At 36.3% G+C, this 20,527-nt stretch overlaps 1 protein-coding gene across 1 annotated transcript in view; it reads left to right on the forward strand.

The window, feature by feature from the left end:
* LOC150091374 (SH3 domain-containing kinase-binding protein 1-like) overlaps nt 1-20,527 on the forward strand; it is a 393,836-nt gene that overhangs the window by 48,822 nt on the left and 324,487 nt on the right. Inside the window, exon 3 of the mRNA XM_090383547.1 lies at nt 3,227-3,293. Coding sequence (XP_090239673.1) covers nt 3,227-3,293 — 67 coding nt within the window. The remainder of the gene's footprint in view (nt 1-3,226; nt 3,294-20,527) is intronic.

The raw sequence follows: 20,527 nt of genomic DNA on the forward strand, positions 1-20,527 counted from the left end.
CGTAATTTTCTGGTTGCACTCGATGCTTTCACACTTACATAGCTATCAACTTTCTGAATTTAGGATACAGAATCCATCTTTTTGACTTGATTTGACCCCTAATCCATCTCACCATCATAACATATTTTTTCTCAATTTTTTTGCAAAAATATATCCCCCCCCTACCATATTTTCTTTATCCCCAAAATAGTTAAACTATTAAGATCAGTTTTTTTTTTTTTTTTAAATTCTGCAAATTTTCGTTTATTTTCGTTAATGAATTGTCTGTTAGGTGTGATAGTCTGGTTTAAAAAAAAAAAAAAAAAAAAAAAAGATAGGTGCAATACTCAAATGTTTCCTGATGGTGAAATTGAAAAAAAATATATCGTGTTGGAAGAGCAAAAACACCAGCTCTGAAAAATATGCTATTTTCCATTGTTATAGCTGGCAATAATTTCTAAGCTATAATCCTGTTGTGGTGACCTTTCATAAAAAAGAATAATAATAATAAAAAAAGAAAAATAAAAAGCTAAAGCAGCTTGCTCTTAGTACAGTCATTGGTACAACATCAGATATCTTCTGAACAACAGGATACCTTCAGTTGCAAACCTACCATGCTGCCAGGCAGTGGCATAACTATGCCAGTGCGGTGCAATGGGGCCCACAACTGAAAGGGAGCCCACTGCCCTCCTGCCCAAAACAGAAAAAAATTTGAGTAAAAATGTAAATTTTTTTTTTTAGTTATGTTTATGATAAAATTTACTGTCTGCGAACAATAATTTTTTTTTTTTCACATGAAGCACGTTTATGGTTAGCTAGCTAGCTGCACAGGACAAGTGAAATTGTAGTGAATAGAGATGAAATGGTATTAGCATAGCTGTTGCTTCCAGGGCAGTTTTTAAGGATTTGTGACTGTGTGGGCCAGAGTCAAATAGGGGCCCATTTATTGGGGGTCATTATTATTGAGTATGTATAGTGTTACTATTTCACCTATACTATTTCCAAGTATTACTTAGTATCACGTTTACCATTGTATTTTTAATTTTTTATTTTTACCACAACAAATATTTTCAGGGAGCCCACACTAAACTTTGCATTGGGGCCCACTTTTTCTAGTTTCACTGCTGCTGCCAGGTCCACCACGAGGGTTGGAGTTGATTTGGCATGGTGTTAAGGAGCAGTGGGAGAGGCAGAACTTGTAGGTTTGATACTGGATTCTTTTAAAAACTGTCTTACATAAAGTTTTGATGATGCCCTAGTTATGATAGGCCTAAAAATGAAATAGCAAGGGCATCAAAAGAGAAGATTGAGGAGTAATAGGCTGTTCTTGTCTCATTAATTTGTGTGCTGATGTGGAGGCTACATTCCGTCCTGTGAAGGTGGATAAATGTTTGCTAGACATTTGCTACTATCTCAAAAAGAGGTGCTAAGTGGAAAGACAGATTTAAACAGTTTCAGTTAATGGATGCCATTAAAGTAAAAGATTTTGACTGTCTTTGAGTAAATGGTTAAGTAGACTAGTGGAACAGTGACAGCCTTTGACACGACTATTTAGAGAAGAGGTTAGAAGTGGTGAGCAAAGTTGTATGAACACTTGTCAAAGTTCCAAATTGAAAAGTACAACAAGCGATCACTAGTGAGTGGCACTGACTCATATTCAAATCCACTTCATGATCCAAAAGTTTTGAAAGACAAATTGATTAACAAGAAAAAATGTCTTGTGAAAAAAATCCTAAACAGATCAAACAAACTGATAATTTTAGGCATATTATCTTCACTGATGCAGAAAGTCTGTTCATGTTCCTATCTTCTGCCTTGAATAAAGCAGATTTAATGTTTTTTTTAAACGTAACTGAATTCAGATCTCCTTCTGATGAAGCTTTGGAAATGCTCTTGAGAGCCAAGTGTGAACCACGGTTCTATTTTTATAAACAAAACATTAACTCGATGTTTCTGAAGAGGTGCAAAATCTGTATAACAGTATCTGTCTCGAAGCAATCACAATAAGCTGATGTCTAACAGATATCCAAATAGACAGAAAATTCCCAAGTAAGTTAATGTTTGAAAGCATACCATACTAGTAAACGGTGCAGTGGTTGTATTTTAATATAAAATGAGTCGGCGTATGTTGTTAGTGAAATTTAATTTATAGCAAAATTTTCAGAGATATCCTGACTTTTCTGAAAAAAGTAATCTAATTCATCTCTGTAATTTATGTAATATTTTGACAAATTACACCAGAAGCCTTGAGATTCAGGATCTCACTGTGAGCCCTCTGGCCTTATTTCAGTTTTCGACGTAAAGCTTCTGGCAATGAAGGGCTATATTATTGCAGCGCAATAAAAATTTTAATTAATTAAGCAAATTCATGTCCTCCCTATTCATGGAGGACAGTGCCACACTTCACATTCAAAAGTCACGAATATGTATGATGGTTAACCGTTAACGTTTAATTGACGATAGATTATCAATCATCCATCTCTGGGCAATATTCAGTGAAGAATGCACAAATCAGCATTTTCTGCATTCTTTTCCAAAGTTCATGTCGAGGTCAGATGATCTCATGAGGTTATAGGTTTATTAGAAACATTAGACGTTTATTTGTTTGTTTGTTATTTGGTTTTTAGGAGCATTAGCAACTAAGGCCATATTGCTCCGTGAATATGCGGTGGTCATTCCTGACCTTTCCGCATCCTCTGTATTTGGTGGTGATGGGCTCGAACCCCGGTCTAATCAAGAAGCGTGTGCTACGCACTGCTGCTCCTTCCCACCTGGCTACGGAGGCACCTACATTAGACGTGTAGTTTGCCCAGGTTCCATATTAGATCTAAAGCAAGCATTCCACCAAGAAGTTGTCAGTTTTTTAACTGTAGTTTCAGGGCATCTGCAGATCTCTTATAAAAATTTCCTAACTAGATTGTCTGCTGATAAATGAGGGAAGACACAGAGGACTGACTGTTAATATTCTAACATTACCTTTTTATAAACTATAAAATTTATTAAATTGTTAATAAATATTGCAATTTTATTTAATTGTTTCTGCTTTTTTTTATAACCATCTATTGATCAGGTTTGAATAAATTATTATTATTTTATTTTATTATTATTATTTTTTGTTTTGTTTTAAAATAATTTCAAACAAATAAATAAACCTGTGTGTACCCACGTGCTCTCACACACACACACACAAAATATTGTAGTAGTAATATTAGTATTATTAATGGAAAATATTTTCATTTCATTTCAGTTTTTATCCAAGGATTCTCTAAAAAGCTTATCCAATGATTCAGATCCATCTAAAACTGTCTTAAGAGGTAAAATAGAATACGACACTAAAAATTATACCATTATTTGTATTACATGTACATTATTTATGTTTAAATTTTTAGAAATGAGATTTCTACTATAATGGTAGTAGTGGATAAATGATGCATGGATGCAAACTTATATGGCATTAGCCAAAGAATAAAAATACCCGCTATTTGTCCATTCCTTCTAATAACACTGGCTAACAATTTTTTTTCCCTTTTGTACCTCCAGAATGGAAATTGCAGATTCTAAAGGAAATTGATCAGTTGATTCCAGAAATACCAAAACTGTCTCTCTTGCATCTTCATTGAAAAATGTACTGAAATTTTAGTAGGAATAATATTTGAATCAGGTCTTAATGTATGACGATTCAAATATCATGCAGTAATATATATGCTGTCTTAAAAATGTCTTATTCATTTTAAAATATGTTTATAATACATATGCACATGCAATATACTATGTTAGAAATACATCCTATTTGTTAGAAATGTTTGGGAATACATCCTGTATGTTAGAAATGTTTGGGAATTTTTCTTATTTGTTTCAGCATCCCAGTAACCTTGGTACTGCTTTTCCATCATGGATATGTTCTGATGAAAGCATTTCCCAAATTTTGAGAGAATAAAGAAAATGAATTTTCAAAGAAATTCAGTAATTCATATCGCTATAACATTGTAATAAAGTTGACACCAGAAATTGAAAACTTCCAAGTACTGCAAAACTGCTTTAGATGATTGCCAAGCTGCTAGTTCAGTATCCTGTAGCTTTGTTTCAGATACATCTCTGAGAAGTTTCTGTATTTGAGGTCAAGTGAAAATTCCTTCTTGCAGTTTGCATCTGTTAAATTGGGAAACATCTCCCTTAAGTAGCAAAATATATTTCCTTCTTTATACACTTAACAAAATTCTTCATTAATGTTTATGGCGCCTCCGTAGCCAGGTAGACAGGAGCAGCAGCAGTGCGTAGTACATGCTTCTTGATTAGACCAGAGTTCAAGCCCGTGACCACCAAATACGGAGGATGCGGAAAGGTCAGGGGATGACCACCGCATATCCCCGGAGCAATATGGCCTTAGTTGCTAATGCTCCTAAAAAACCAAATAACAATAACAACATTAATGTTTATCTGTCAAAGGGGAGGAAGAAACTTTTTTTGATTCAAGCAGTGGAACATATTTATTAATTCTCCTTTGTAAAAATTCATCCCTCCTTTCCCACTGCTGCACAACATTAAGGTTTTTCTGTTGCAAGGCTCTCATAAACATAGAAAATAATGGTATTTTGTGAAACCTTCCTGTACAGAAGGTTACATTAAAATTGGATTACATTAAGATCATCACAGACATTCCAAGCAAAGTCATGGTACTTTTTTGCACTCTGGATCAAGAACATACTTTTTTATGTTTCTTTCAAGGCCAACAGCATTGTTGTGCAGCAAAGTTTGCAGTTCAAGAATCCTTATTGTATTCTTCACTGCTTCCTTTATCCTATGATTTTGGGGGGTATGTTATTGGCAGAGTTATATGGAATTGGCATTATTGCTGATGATATATTAGGATATTTGATGCTGTGCTTGCTTTTTCTGGAAATCACTGTATTTTTTGTTATGCAGAAAAAGCAATCATCAGTGTGGCTGGATGGTTTTTACAACCCCATAGGAATAGCAAAAGGCATGCTTTTAATTTTCACATTTAGCCACATCAGATTTGTGATGCAGGTAATACTGCACATACATGTAGCCCAAGTTTCAACATATTAAATTGCCTTGCTCACTAGTCTTGCAACTCTTGGTTGCAAGACTGGTGATAATGCACACGTTGGTAATAGTGTAGATTTTCTTCCTCTGAGTTTTTGTTGTAAACTGTTCACACACACACACACACACACACACACCAGAAATTGTAAGGGTGCTTCAGACACTTCCTGTGCTTTTGCTTAAACATTTTAACAGTATAATGCTAAGCAAAACACAGAAGAAACAAACAGTATGCAATAGGTACTCAGGTAAACTGTACTTATACTCACACTGTAACTGTCTTTCCACTACTGAAATAGAGTGGGAGGTGGATAGAAAAGATTGAATGTATTAACTTTCCCTAACATTATCACCATCTACAAACACGTGTAAACATTATTATTTTCAGGTTATACAACAAATCAGCTTCCCTCATATTCCTGTCATATCTGCTTCCCTAAAATTAGAAATTGTGATGTGATGTGAAATTTTAAGAATTATTTTTGAAATCTATGAATAAAAATTGACTGGAAACAGCTAATATATTGATGGAGGTAAAGGTAATGTTGGCCAATGTAATTTGTCTAATCCTTTAAATTATTCAAATTACCCACTTCCATAACACCACATGGAAGTTTGTTCCAACAATAAGTTATTCTCTGGCCAAAAGCAAGTTTTTGTATATCAGTCCTGCAACAGTTGTTTTCCAATTTAAATTTATATCATCTTGAGTATGTTGTCCAAGCAAGAGTAATGATTCCATCAGCATTTAGTTTACTCAACCCCATCCTTAAACAGAAAAATCAGGTTGCTGATGCCTAGCTTCCTGACACTACAGTTTACAAAGCTCGTGTCTTTCTTTTGTGCTCCCGACTAACTTGTTTTTCTCAGCATCCATTCCAATAGATTTAATCCTTCCTAAAGTGAGGCTTCCAAACCCGTATGTACAAAGTAGTACTCAAGATGCAGCTTGACTATTGCTTTAGACATTTTACTACTACCGGACATTTTAATGACATAATTAATGAAGTATACTTGCTTGCTTGATAAGATAGTCCAAGAATGATGTTTGCTTTGCTTTCAGTTTTATATTTCCCACTTACCGGTATATGTGCATTTGAGGGTCATCTGAAAATTCCATGGCCTCGTGGAGAAACATTATATATCATAAAATGCTATTTATTGATACTTTATGTAAACTGAAATTCTTTGTACTGTCATGTTTATTTTGCTTTGAGTTTTATGTTTTTTGCTTACCAGATATACATGTATATGAGGGACATCTACATATATCATAGAGATGTTATTTATTGCGACTGTATATAAACAGAATCCTTTGTATCATCATATCAATCAAAGTATATTTTTGTTTTTTGACATATCAAAAATGATAAGTCATCACATTCTTAAAATGTTATGCTAAAATAAGGAAATGTTTCGATATATTTGTAACTGTCGAAACATGGGTTCACCACTATGCTTCATAAACAAAGTTGAAGACCCAGTTATCAGTTGAAAAGGTTATGGTCACAATTTTTAGTGATGACATGAGTATTCTTTTAGTAGACTTTTTCTTCATGTCTCATTACAGAATTATATGAAGAAAGATAGAAGAGGAATACTATAAAAATGGCATTATGTTTTCAGAGCAGTGCCCCTTCACACACATATTGCACCTTTGGTTTCAATGCCATTCATGATAGGCTTCAAATTCGTTCAACCCCCCCCCCCCTCCCTCACCATCATTCTCCAATTTACCTCAGATTCACTTCTCTTTTTTTTCAAAATATGAAAGACTCTAAAGGGGGTTAGCACATCCATGATGATGTCTCTATAGGGCCCCAAGATAATAGCTTCTTTCTGAAGGGAAGTTCAAGCCAAAAAACAATCATATGTCACTTTTAGATTAGTAAAGTTGATGCCTGCTTTAAATTGGTTTACTGTATGATCATATACTATACATATCGTATAGGATACGATAGCATTAGTAGAGTCACATGATGCAAGAAAGCAAGCTTATACGGCATCAGAAGGAAAAGAAAAAAAAAACTTCCCATTTTACCCATCCATTCATTCCAAATGTTTGTCTAGTTCTGCCTTTAATTTATTTAAGCTATCAACTTCCACAATGACTAATGGAGGTTTGTTCCAGCAATCAACCAATCGCTGGCTAAAGGCAAATTTCTGCACATTTATTCGACAACTGCCTTTCCTCAGTTTCAGTTAATATCCCCTTAGGTTTGTAATCTGAGCAAGAAGAAGAATCCTATCAGCATTGAGCCTGCTCAATCCATTCAAGGCCTTATACACCTCAATCAGATCACTTCACAGATGCCCAGTCTCCAGATGCTGCAATTTGCAGAACTTAAGACTTTGTAGCAGTACTCAAGGTGTAGCCTGACCATTGCCTTATACAAGGGAATAATCACCTCCTTATCCCTGCTCGTGAAATACCTGTATATCATTGACAAAACCCCATGACCTACTCTGGCACCCAGTCTGCACTGCTCAGAAAACTTTATATCTGACTGCACAATTACCCCCAGGTCTCTTTCATTCTCCACTATCCTGAGTATGTTACCACCAGTTGGTATCCACATCATAGTATCCAGTCATATTTATCAGACAAGACTTCCCCTTAACAAACCAGTGTTGTGTCCAAGCTATAACTGAAGTCTTGTCTAGATGATCTTGCAGTGCTTCTTTAATCAATGCCTCCATTAATTTCCCTGGAATAGAAATTAAACTAATAGGTCTGTAATTCCTTGTGTCACCCTTTGATCCTCTTTTCTGAATTGGAGATACATTTGCACATATACAGTCTGTGGAGACTTCCCCTGAGTCGAAGGATGCTCTCATAATTATGGTTAAGGGTTTGCTTACTTTCCACCTCCTTTAATATAACTGGATATACCCCATCCAGTCCAGGTGGATGGGGTATATCCATCTGTACTTGTTAACAGAAGAGACTGCTTCTACAAGGATGGGATACACTTAAATAGAAAGGGTGCAAGAATATTTGCTGATGCTATCGAGGCAGTGTTAGATGGGTCGGAAAACTGCTAGCTTGGGGGGACACAAGGACTAATAGTTTAACAGTAGCCGCAGGCAGAGGTGAAGGTGATTCTTGCACAACTTCTATTAGAATAAGTAGCGACCTGGAGTGAGGGGTGTTGGGGTTTCAGGGACGGATGGTAGTCATCGTGAAATAGGTGGGTATATGGGATGTGTTAAGGTAACTAGGAATAGGTGCATGTATACCAATGCTAGAAGTATAGTAAATAAATTTGATGAATTTGAACTGTTGGTCAAGACATCAAAGGTGGATATTGTTGGGATAGCAGAGATGTGGTGTCACACAGATATAAGGAATGCAGAACTGGAATTTGGGGAGAAAGGATAGGAAGGGAGGAGGTGTTATGCTGTTAATTAAGAAAAACATAAAATCAAAACAAGTGCACCCAGTTGATATAGATGAACAGTACACTGTTGAGTCAGTTTGGTGTGACATAAGCACTGCGAAAGCAAAAATAAGAGTAGGAATGTGTTATAGGCCTAATGACTTGAATGAGTACAATGAACAATTGTACAGAGAAATAGAGTGGGCTAGTAAATCAGAATGTCTTATAATGGGGGATTTTAACTTCCCAGATATTGACTGGAACTTGTGGATTGGTCACTCACACACTAGACAAGACTGCAGCAATAATTCAGACACAGCATGGGTTTAGCATTAGCATTAGTAGAGGCATTTGATGCAAGAAAGCAAGTTTATGCAGCATCAGCCAAAAAAAAAATAAATAAAATAAATAAATAAAAAATAACCACTTCCACTTCACCCCTCTGTTCGTTCGAAATACCTGTCCAGCTGAGCCTTAAACTTATTTAGGCTATCAACTTCCACGACAAGGGATGGAAGTCTATTCCACCAACCAACCACCCGCTGGCTAAAGGCAAATTTCCTTATGTCTATCCTACATCCGTCTTTTCTCAATTTGAATTTATGCCCTCTCAGGTGTTATTCTGAGCAAGAGGAAGAATCCCATCAGCATTGAGCATGCTCAAAAGATTCAAGGCTTTATACACCTCTATCAGATCACCTCGCCGGTGCCTAGTCTCCACACACTGTAATTTGCAAAACTTAAGCCTTTCTTCGTAAGAGCACCCCTCTGTTCCATTCACTAATCTTGTTGCCCTTCTCTGTACTCGTTCCAGCATCTCTACATCTCCTTCTTGAAATGAGGCCTCCAGACCTGTATACAGTACTCTAGGTGTGGTCTGACCATTGCATTATACAATGGAATAATCACCTCCTTATCCCTGCTAGAAAAATTCCTATATATCATCGACAATACACCATGAGCTACTCTTGCAGCCCGTCTGCACTACTCAGAAAACTTATCTGCCTGCACAACCACCCCCAGGTCCCTTTCATTCTCTACCACTGTCAGTGTAGTACCACAGAGTTGATACGTTGCTCTGGGGTTGCTGTTTCCCATATGTAGTACTTTACATTTGTCAATGTTAAACTTCATTTGCCACCTCGAAGCCCATCTGCTCAACCTTTCCAGATCCTCTTGCAGTAGCATAGTGTCAGTAGTGTCCTTGACAACCCTGCCTACCTTCGTATCGTCTGCAAACATGGATATTAAGCTTGATATACCATCATCGATATCATTTATAAATACAGAAAACAATAATGGACCCAATACTGAACCCTGAGGGACTCCACTAATAACATTAGTCCACGATGAGCAGTGTCCATTAATTACCACTCTCTGTCTTCTCCCCCTCAACCACCTCCTTATCTATAGCAGCAATTTGCCTCCAATGCCACACTGCTCCAATTTGTGCAGCAGTCTTCCATGTGCAACAGTATCAAAAGCCTTTCTAAGATCCAAGTATATAATATCAAAGTTATTCCCTGCATCCAGTTCTTTTGTGAATACATCATAGTATCCAATCAAATTGGTCAGGCAAGACCTGCCCTTAACAAAACCATGCTGCGTCTGAGCTATAACTGAATTCTTGTCTAGATGATCCTGCAGTGCTTCTTTAACCAGTGCCTCCATTAATTTACCTGGAACAGAAGTTAAACTAACAGGTCTATAATTACTTGTGTCAGCCTTTGATCCTCCTTTGTGAATTGGGGTCACATTTGCACATCTCCAGTCCATGGGTACTTCCCCTGAGTCCAAGGAAGCTCTCATAATTATGGCTAAGGGTTTGCTTACTTCCTTTGCTGCCGTCTTTAATATAAGGTTTGTTAATTGAAAGTCTTGTCTGACAAATTTGATTGGTTATTATGATGTAGTTACAAAGAAACTGGATGCAAAAAATAATTTGGATATCATATATTTGGATTTCAGGAAAGCCTTTGTCACTGTTGTGTATGGAAGACTATTGTACAAATTGGAGCAGAATGGTATTAAGGGTAAGTTACTACAATGGATAAAAGGATGGTTAAGTGGGAGAAGACAGAGGGTGGTAATCAATGGGTGCTGCTCTTCGTGGACTAATGTTATTAGTGGAGTCCCACCGGGTTCAGCGTTGGGTCCATTGTTGTTTTGTATATTTATCAGTGATATTGATGAAGGTATATCAGGCTTAATGTCGAAGTTTGCAGATGATACGAAGGTTGGCAGGGTTGTTAATGACAGTAATGGCAGTGTGCTACTGCAACAGGATCTAGATAATTTGGGCAGATGGGCTAAGAAGTGGCAACTGAAGTTTAACCTTGAGAAATGCAAAGTACTGCATATTGGTAGAAGTAACCCAAGAGAAAAGTACCAACTGTGTGGTACTACACTTAAGGTGGTAGAAAATGAAAAAGACCTGGAAGTAATTGTGCAGTCAGATATGAAGTTTTCTGAGCAATGCAGACAGGCTGCCAGGTCAGGTCATGGGGTTTTGTCAATAATATGTAGGAATTTTGCTAGCAGGGAAAAGGAGGTGATTGTCCCTCTGTATAAAGCAATGGTCAGCTCAACTCCTTGAGTACTGCATACAGGTCTAGAGGCCTCATTTTAGGAAGCAGTGGCTGGAGACTAGGCACCTGCGCGGTGATCTAATTGAGGTGTATAAGGCCTTGAATGGGTTGAGCACGCTGAATTCTGATGGGATCCTTCCACTTGTTCAGAATACGATCCTAAGGGAGTAGTAGTAGTAGTGGCATGTGATGCAAGAAAGCAAATGTATGAGCTTATGCAGCATCAGCCAAAAAAAAAAAAAAAAAAAAAAATCACACCATTCCCTCCAAATGCCTGTCCAGTTCCTCCTTAAATTTATTCAACCTATCATCTTCCACAACGACAGATGGAAGTTTGTTCCAGCAATTAACCACCCGCTGGCTAAAGGCAAATTTCCGCACATCTATTCTACATCTGTCCTTTCTTAATTTGAATTTATGCCCCCATAGGTTCGTAATCTGAACAAGTGGAAGGATCCCATCAGAATTCAGCGTGCTGAACCCATTCAAGGCCTTGAGTATAAATTCAAATTAAGCAGAGGTAGAATAGATGTGCGGAAATTTGCCTTTAGCCAGTGGGTGGTTAATTGCTGGAACAAACTCCCATCTGTCGTTGTGGAAGTTGATAGGTTGAATAAATTTAAGGAGGAACTGGGCAGGCATTTGGAGGGAATGGTGTAAATTTTTTTTTTTTTTTTTTGGCTGATGCTGCATAAGCTCATACACTTGCTTTCTTGCATCACATGCCACTACTACTACTACTAGGTGCCTTTCTTATGGTTAACTTCAAGAATTTCTCCTCCACTTTGCTCTCAGTTATTACAAAATCATTTAACTTCCTGTTAGAGTTTGATAAACATCTGGCACTCTACTCTTCGAATAACTCCTCATGTGTGAATGTAGATGTAAAACACTCATTTAGTTTGGCAGCTATCTGAGAATGATCATCTACAGTCAAACCATTGATATCAAGTGGACCAATCTGATTCATCCCCTTCCTTTTATAGTTTATATACGTAAAGAAATCTTTGCTCTTTTTCTTTGTATCCTTTGCCAAAGATTTCTCATAATCTGCCTTCGCTTGCCTAACTTCCTTTGTGACTTGAATACAGACTAGCTTTTATCTACCATAGACTTTTGTGTCACCTGAATTTATATGCATCCCATGCATTTTTCTTCTCTGCCACGAGTCTTATTAGTTCATCTGACATCCATTTGGGCATAAACCTAGAACAATATTTCTTGTGTGGAACAAAAAGCCTAGTAGCTTCCAAGATTACTTCCTTGAATGCTTCCCATTTAGAATTTGCTGTTGGTAACATCATCAGTTGGTCCTACTGTATAGAATTTAAAAAATCTCTGAGACCACTTTAGTCACCTTTACTTAAGCAACAACCCTTCCATTTACCCTGATAGTGGTTACATCTTTAAGTAAAACCCACATCAGTACACTGTGATCACTGCCACTTAGTGGTTCCTTTATCTATAAATTCTTAGTGCACGAATAATCACTGCTGATAATCAGATCAAGGGTGTTACTTCCTCTGGTTGCTTCTCTAACATGCTGCTGTAGAAAACAATCATCCAATAAATCCACAAATGCCTTGCTAGTGTGCAATTGACCAACCCACAAGTTCCAGTCAATATCTGGGAAGTTAAAATACCCTAATACACTCTAATATACTGGCCCACTCTATTTCTCTGTATAATTGTTTATTGTACTCATCAGAGTCATCAGGCTTATAACAAACTCCTACCCTCCATTTTGCTTTCCTAGTGCTTATGTCACACCAAACCTACTCAACATTGCACTGTCCATCTATATCAATTGGATGCAATTCCTTAGATTTTGTGTTTCTTAACTAACAGTCCATCCTATACTGTCTATCCTTTCTGTACACATTGAACTCCCAAAATTTCAATTCTGCATTCTTTATATCTGTGTCTCTGATACCCCAACAATATCTGCTTTTGATGTCTTGACTGACACTTCAAATTCATTAAATTTATTTACTATACTCCTAACATTGATGTAAATGCAAGTGTACATGCATCTGTTCTTACTCTTAGTTACTCTAACACAGCCCATGTATTTACTTGTTTTATGAACTCCAACCGTTCCTGAAATCCCCAACTACTTGGTTTCTGGGCTGCTGCTCATTCCAATAGAAGCACTTAGATAGTATGAATCAGAGCTGTAATACTCAATATGTTCTACGTTGATAATGATATTAGTAAATTAATAAGAGGAGTTTACCTCAATATAGTACGTGGAACACTTCCGTATGATACCCTCCAGAAATTAAAACGGAAAAAACGAAAAAATCGACAACTTACCGGTACATTAAAGTAAAATATAAATAATTAAAGTAAATTATAAATAATTAAATAATCAATTTAACACAATTCAAAATCAATTCAAAACAATTAAAATTCAAATTAACGCAATTAAAAGAATCTAACGAAAATATTCAAAACGATTTTCCTTCCTGAAGCTGACAATGCTTTTCGACCGACTGTCGTGATCACAGGAATGAAAATTATCGAATCAGGCTAAACCTGCAACTTAAATAGTGATTGTGTCTTCGCGCATGCGCGTAAAGGTCCACGCATCGGAGATCATTAATGTTCGGCGGCCATATTTGATCTCCGATGCGTGGACCTTTACGCGCATGCGCGAAGACACAATCACTATTTAAGTTGCAGGTTTAGCCTGATTCGATAATTTTCATTCCTGTGATCACGACAGTCGGTCGAAAAGCATTGTCAGCTTCAGGAAGGAAAATCGTTTTGAATATTTTCGTTAGATTCTTTTAATTGCGTTAATTTGAATTTTAATTGTTTTGAATTGATTTTGAATTGTGTTAAATTGATTATTTAATTATTTATAATTTACTTTAATTATTTATATTTTACTTTAATGTACCGGTAAGTTGTCGATTTTTTCGTTTTTTCCGTTTTAATTTCTGGAGGGTATCATACGGAAGTGTTCCACGTACTATATTGAGGTAAACTCCTCTTATTAATTTACTAATAGAAGCACTGTAAGAATCATTTCCACCTCTGCCTGTAGCTACTGTTAATCTGTGAATTCCCCCCAAGCTAGCAGTTTTCTGACCCACTTAACATTGCCTCGATAGCATCAGTAAATATTCTTGCACCCTTTCTATTTAAGTGTATCCCATCCCTTAGAAGCAATCTCTCCTGTTACAAGCTCAGACCATGCTGAAAAAAATTCTCCCCCATGAGCCTTGCATAATCTCTCTAGGCCTGAATTGATCAAAGAGGCTCTCATCATATACTCTCTCCTATTCTGTCTGTGCAGGATTGCACTTTCAAATTTAACCCTAACTCGTGACTATTTTTCAACATTGATCTGTACTTGTTAAGTAAATCCACAGATCTCCTACACTTAATTTCATTAGTGCCGTGTACAACGATATCACTTTTTGTTCCCTTAAAAGTTGATATCTGCTCTACAACGTCAGCAACTTTTGCCCCTGGCAGATATACCCTGGTCCTATCAATAGATATGTATAGTAAGCACCTGGCAGATATACCCTGGTCCTATCAATAGATATGTATAGTAAGCACCAGTCATTGTGATCATGTTTGTGAATTGAATTTTAATTCTCTTAAATGGCGATTATAATAAGCAAAAATAGGAGGAATATTATACACAAGCTATAAAACTAAAGATATAAAGATCAAATTTACACTTTATTACCTTACCAATTAACAAAATTAAATGATACATGAAAATTGGAAGAATATTTTCCACAGGTTATCAAAATAAAAATAAATTTACGCATGCATACATAGCTTAATTAATACTGTAATCTACATACTAACTAATTGATATTTCTGTTCACTGACTCTTTTTGGGTTGTAAATTTAAAACAGTAAAAAAGATAAGCAATTGATAACAAAGACGATGGCATGTACAAATTGCAACTAACTCGATACACGCAAGTGAGATGCGGTGTAACAAGTTTACGAAGCTTAAAAAATAGGAATGAATGAAAATTTATTTATGTTTTTTATATGACTGAAGATTTCAGTGAAGGGGAAACACATTTCTCCATAATAACGTAGAATTCCAGCTACTAGTATTATCAGAAATGCAATAAGCTCAAGTTTACTACCTGTTTATAATTGATTGCACTAACAGGCCCAATAAACCAGAAACTGCAAATTGTTTTTATTGTTTTATTGCAGTGAGCCCCCCAGAAATATGCTTTAGAAAAATATCACAAAGGCATTCAAAATTGATTCTTATAACTGAACGTATGATAACAATAAAAGTGTAGTGCATTTTAATGATTTGAATTGGTTTTTTGAAATTCGATTCTATAAAGCTGCTGATTCTACTAACAAGTGATAATTTTAATTGGCGCCTACTTATTTCACTTTACAATGGGCTTATGGTTGTTTCCGACCGGACCACGTGGCCCTTCCTCTCTGCCAGTAGCAGCATTTGTAAATGCTGCTACTTTTATTTTTGCATCCTTTAGTTGAAGTGATTTTTTGTGTTGTGCTTATTTGGCATAAATTTACTGTATTGCATTCATATATGTAAAACATTGAGTAAAAGAAAAGAGATAAATAGCTTAGTTATATAGCAAAAATTTCAACTTCCATGGGCTTGGAACAAATTGCCAAAAAACAATGTGTTATTGAGTTCACATTAAGATATTTTTGCATTACAATGGTGTCTCTGGAATGGATTAATATCGTAAAGCGTGGGTCCACTGTATTAATTTCTTTCTATGCTAGGCTGTGAACTCTCTGGATGACCCTTGTGTATAGACCAAGTAAAATATGATATTTTAAAGCAAGAATATCTTTAAAAAAATAAATATATAAATAAAGTTGTAGTGTAAGCACAGTACAGTGCATAATTAATTGTAGACAATTTTCTTTTAATGCATGTAACTATCAGTGGTGGCTCATGATGATGTTTGGGGATGCTGTGTCTTAAAGTTACATTAAATTGCCTTGGTTATAAAGCATGTAGACATACACAGTAATAATAATAAGCAAGTTAAAAATACTACAAAACATTAACTAGACATTTACCATTAACAGACTTGAACTTTTACTTAAAAACAAAATCCTTAACAATATTTAAAAACTGACAAAATCCTGGAAAAGCTACTTTGTCAGGCCACATCCAAAAGTTCGAAATCCCACTCTACTTAAGCACTTTCGGGCGATATCTAACCCTTCAACATTCCTAAAAATTATGCTGCCCACTTTAATGAATCAGATTTTTGGGGATAAGCCACCACAGATCCACTACACCATCCGAGACTGTTCCACAGTGACAAACCTCCTTGCAACCATACATACTATATTGTCCTCTTTTGAGCGGCACGAGGAACTCTCAATCACGTACCTGGGTATTGAAGCTGCCTTTGACACCATCAATGTGTCGACACTCCTCTGCTTACTGGAAGCCCACTATCTAATCCAAGGTAATATCCTCTGGTTCATAGCATCACTCCTCCATGATAGGGTATTACAGATTGATACCCATGGTCATTTGCACACGAAGGCGATCTCAGCTGATGTTCCACAAGGAGGAGTCCTATCTGGTTGGCGCATTATAGCCTTAGTTTGCTAATGTGCCAATAAAATCCAAACCAACCAACCTATCTGGTTTATTATTTACAGCCATCATTGCATCTTTTTTCCTGTAAAGATGAGAAAATCATCCACGTATGCAGATGATATAAAAATTCTAATGCCTATTGCTTCCAACAACAATCTTGAGTCGACAGCATGTATCAATAATAGTCTCATCAATGTCACCTTTTACCTCAAACAGTATGGACCCTCAATCAACACACAAAAAACAAAACTAAGGGTGTTTTCTCTTAAACCAACCCCTACAATAATAGCCCCAACACTCAAAATTTTAATATCTGCCACGACTACCCATACAGATTTGGGAATAGTATTTGACCCAAAACTTCGCTTCTATGCCCATGTAGAGAAACTCGCATCCAGAGCAGCCTCTCTTTGATGGGCAGCTAAACAACAATTAATTTATGTTAAGGTTCCTCATATAATTAAGAAATTCATCAGAACAATAATTTATTCTCCACTCCTCTATGCTGCTGAAATATGTGCATCAGGCACTACTACAATGAAGAAGCCAAACTTCACTGCAGAATTCTGGCTCCTTAAATGGGCTAACCGGAAAGCTTGTCTCCCACCACAAGACAGAACTACAGCCTTTGCTACTTCACTAGGGATGCAGCGACTGCATGATATCATTGAAATATGACTGATAGCTACAGTTAAAATGATCACGGGTCAAATCTCAGTGCTGTGCATTTGGGATTCTTGTTACTGGCAATTACCCAAGCCAGAACTTCTGTCAACCCCGTTGCTCTGCTCGAAGCATCAGTGGCTTCATATTTCAGACCACTTCCTCCAAAACCAAATGCTACCGGAAGTACAGCACCTTGACACCGACTTGCATAAGTTTTGCAGCAGTAAAATCTACAGGAAAGAAGTTGTAGCAGCACCCTCCACACCATCTGCATCTGCCATGCTCTCCTGTGCCATGACAAAGTTCATTTGACAGAGAAGTGCCATTCGTGTATATTAGATAATTTTATTGTAAATATAACTGTACATGATGTAGCTTGTAAATATAGTTAATACTGCATAATGTGAGGAATCATAATAGCATGTTACACTTCTTAGTTTGTAATTTTTACGTCTTTATGCATATAACTAATTATCTACTCTGATGTGAACCCCTAGCCTTTGGCCATGATGGGACAATTGCAACTTCATTTACATCTTTTATTTTGTATTAATTTAGTTGCAATAAAGATTCTCTCTCTCTCTCTCTCTCTCTCTCTCTCTCTCTCTCTCTCTCTCTCTCTCTCACAGTTCCAAAACTGGCCACAGAGTTTTTTAATGAATAACAAATTCACCTTTGTGATGTTATTTTTTATTATAAACAATATTAATGATAGTAACATTAGGTTGATTATGGATAAAGGTAGGCATTTCTAAAGAGCATAATGTAATGCCCTGTCACTGACAGATGTGATAATGTTCCCGCCCCCCCAAAAGCAGTAATGACAAAAATCCATAACACCAGTGTAGTTCCATTTTCTTACAGTGTTTTTTTATAGAATTCAAGAAAATGAGCAGTTGGTCAAAATGTAAATGATTTTGCATGATTGTCTAGAAGCTAATTACTAATGCAGAGTTAAATAAAATGCATATAGTGTTTATCATCTATTTCATGCTTTAGATTTACAAAAGCACTTTCCATTTAGGTCAAATTATATCAAGTATAAAATCCTGAACTTGAATTGAAGGCATGTGCTTAGGGTTAGACAAACATGAATTAATACCAATTTATTACACCTATAATTTTACACAAATATATATTGTTGCTCAACTTTGAGAACTGAAGAAGATAAGATAGAATATCTCTATCTCTTCATTAGATGAAAATTGATTGAATTTGTTGGGATTTATGTTTTTCAAATTTACTTTTTTTGAGATTGTCAGTTACTTGTAGAAATGCCTTTCCATATATGAGGCATTATTTACAGAGCATTAGTAGTGACAAAACATGTTTAAAAAAAGCTTCCCACATCACTTGTACATCCACTCTAATAATTTAGTTCTTCCTTAAATTTATTCAAAATTTATTTACTCCACAATACCAAATGGAAGTTTTTTCAACAATATCAAAATCTTAATTTAAAGTATATGATGTCAGAATTATTATTTTTTTGCATCCGTTTCTTTTGTTACCGCATCAGAATACTCAGATTGGTTAGACAAGATTGCCCCTTAACAATCCATGCTACGATTACCATATAACTGCACTTCTATGTAGATGTCCTGCATTACTTCTCTAACCAGTGACTCCATTATTTTCCCTGGAACTGAAGTCAAGCAAGTAATTACAGGTCTGTAATTACTTGCTTTGCTTTTTAATCTAACTTTGTGAATTGAGAATACATTCATACATCTCCAGTCCACATAGGGACCTTCCCTGAATCAAGGATGCCCTCATAATTATGACTCGTAAGTTTGCTTACATCTTTTGCTGCCCTTCTTAATATAATTGGATAGATCCCATCCACCCCAGGTGCCTTATTTATGCTTAGCTTCAACAATTTCTCTTCTGCTTTCTTCTCAGTTATCACAAAATCATTTGGCTACCTGCAATTTGGTATACTTCTGGCATTCTCCATCCATAAAAAAAATTTCTCATGCATGAATGTAGATTCAAAATTTCTATTTAGTTTGTCAGCAAGAATCAACAGTTTATTCATAAAGTGGATCAATGTGATTTATCCCTTTTCTTCTAATACTTACATAAGTAAAGAAGTCTTTGCTACTTTTCTTTGCTAGAGACTTCTTGTAATCACTTTGGTTTTCTAATTCCCTTTGTGACTTGATTGTAGACTAGTTTATGCATAATGCAGATGCAGAAACCTGCATCCGCCGATAATTTCTATACATCCCATGTATTTTTCTTCTTGGTTACTAGTCTCATCAGATCATCTGGTATCCATTAAGGTTCTAAGCTTTGAACAGTATCTCTTAGTTGGTATAAAAAGGCTAGTAGTTTTTATAGTTACTTCCCAGAATACTTTCCATTTAGAATTTGCTGTTGGTCACATCAGCTGGTCCCACTGAGTAGAATTTAAAAACTGTCTGACACCATTATAGTCACCTTTATGAAAGCAAAGGCCCTTCCCTTTGTTCTTGATAGTAGTTGCATCTTTAAGTAAATCCCAGGCACCTCCATAGCCAGGTGGGGAGGAGCAGCAGTGCGTAGCACACGCTTCTTGATTAGACCGGGGTTCGAGCCCGTCACCACCAAATACTGAGGACGTGGAAAGGTCAGGGAATGACCACCGCATATTCACGGAGCAATATGGCCTTAGTTGCTAATGCTCCTAAAAACCAAATAACAAACAAACAAACAAGTAAATCCCACATCAGTAGACTGTGATCACCATCTAGTGGTTTATTTATTGCAGATTCTTAATGTGCTACAGATAAATGAACTCTTAAAAATAATTCATTAATCATTTAGACTCAATTAGAATTCACTCTAATAAGAATCCTTAATTAGAGTCACTGCTTGTAATGAGATTAAGTGTATACTCATTTCCTTTTTTTAATATGCTGGTGTAGAAAACAGTCCGACAAATCTTTTTCTCCTGTGTGAGTGACCACTCACAAGTTGCACTCATTTTCCGGAAATTTCAAATCTCCATTATAAGACATTTTGATTTACTGGCCTGCTCTGTTTGACTGTGTAATTATTCATTCTATTCCTCACAATCATTAAGTCTATAATACACCCCTACTCTTGTTTTTATTTTCCCAGTGCTTATGACACATCAAACTGACTTAACATTGTTAGCCACCCATGGCATCTGGGTGCACTGCCTTATATTTGCAATGCAGTACTAAACTGGATCTTGCCGTTTTCCTAGGAAAGCTGCAAGGTCCAAACCAACACTGGCCCCTCTACTA

This window comes from Mastigoproctus giganteus, chromosome 1 (genome assembly GCF_048544385.1).
Source record: "Mastigoproctus giganteus isolate SK-2022 chromosome 1, ASM4854438v1, whole genome shotgun sequence".
Lineage (NCBI taxonomy): Eukaryota > Metazoa > Arthropoda > Arachnida > Uropygi > Thelyphonidae > Mastigoproctus > Mastigoproctus giganteus.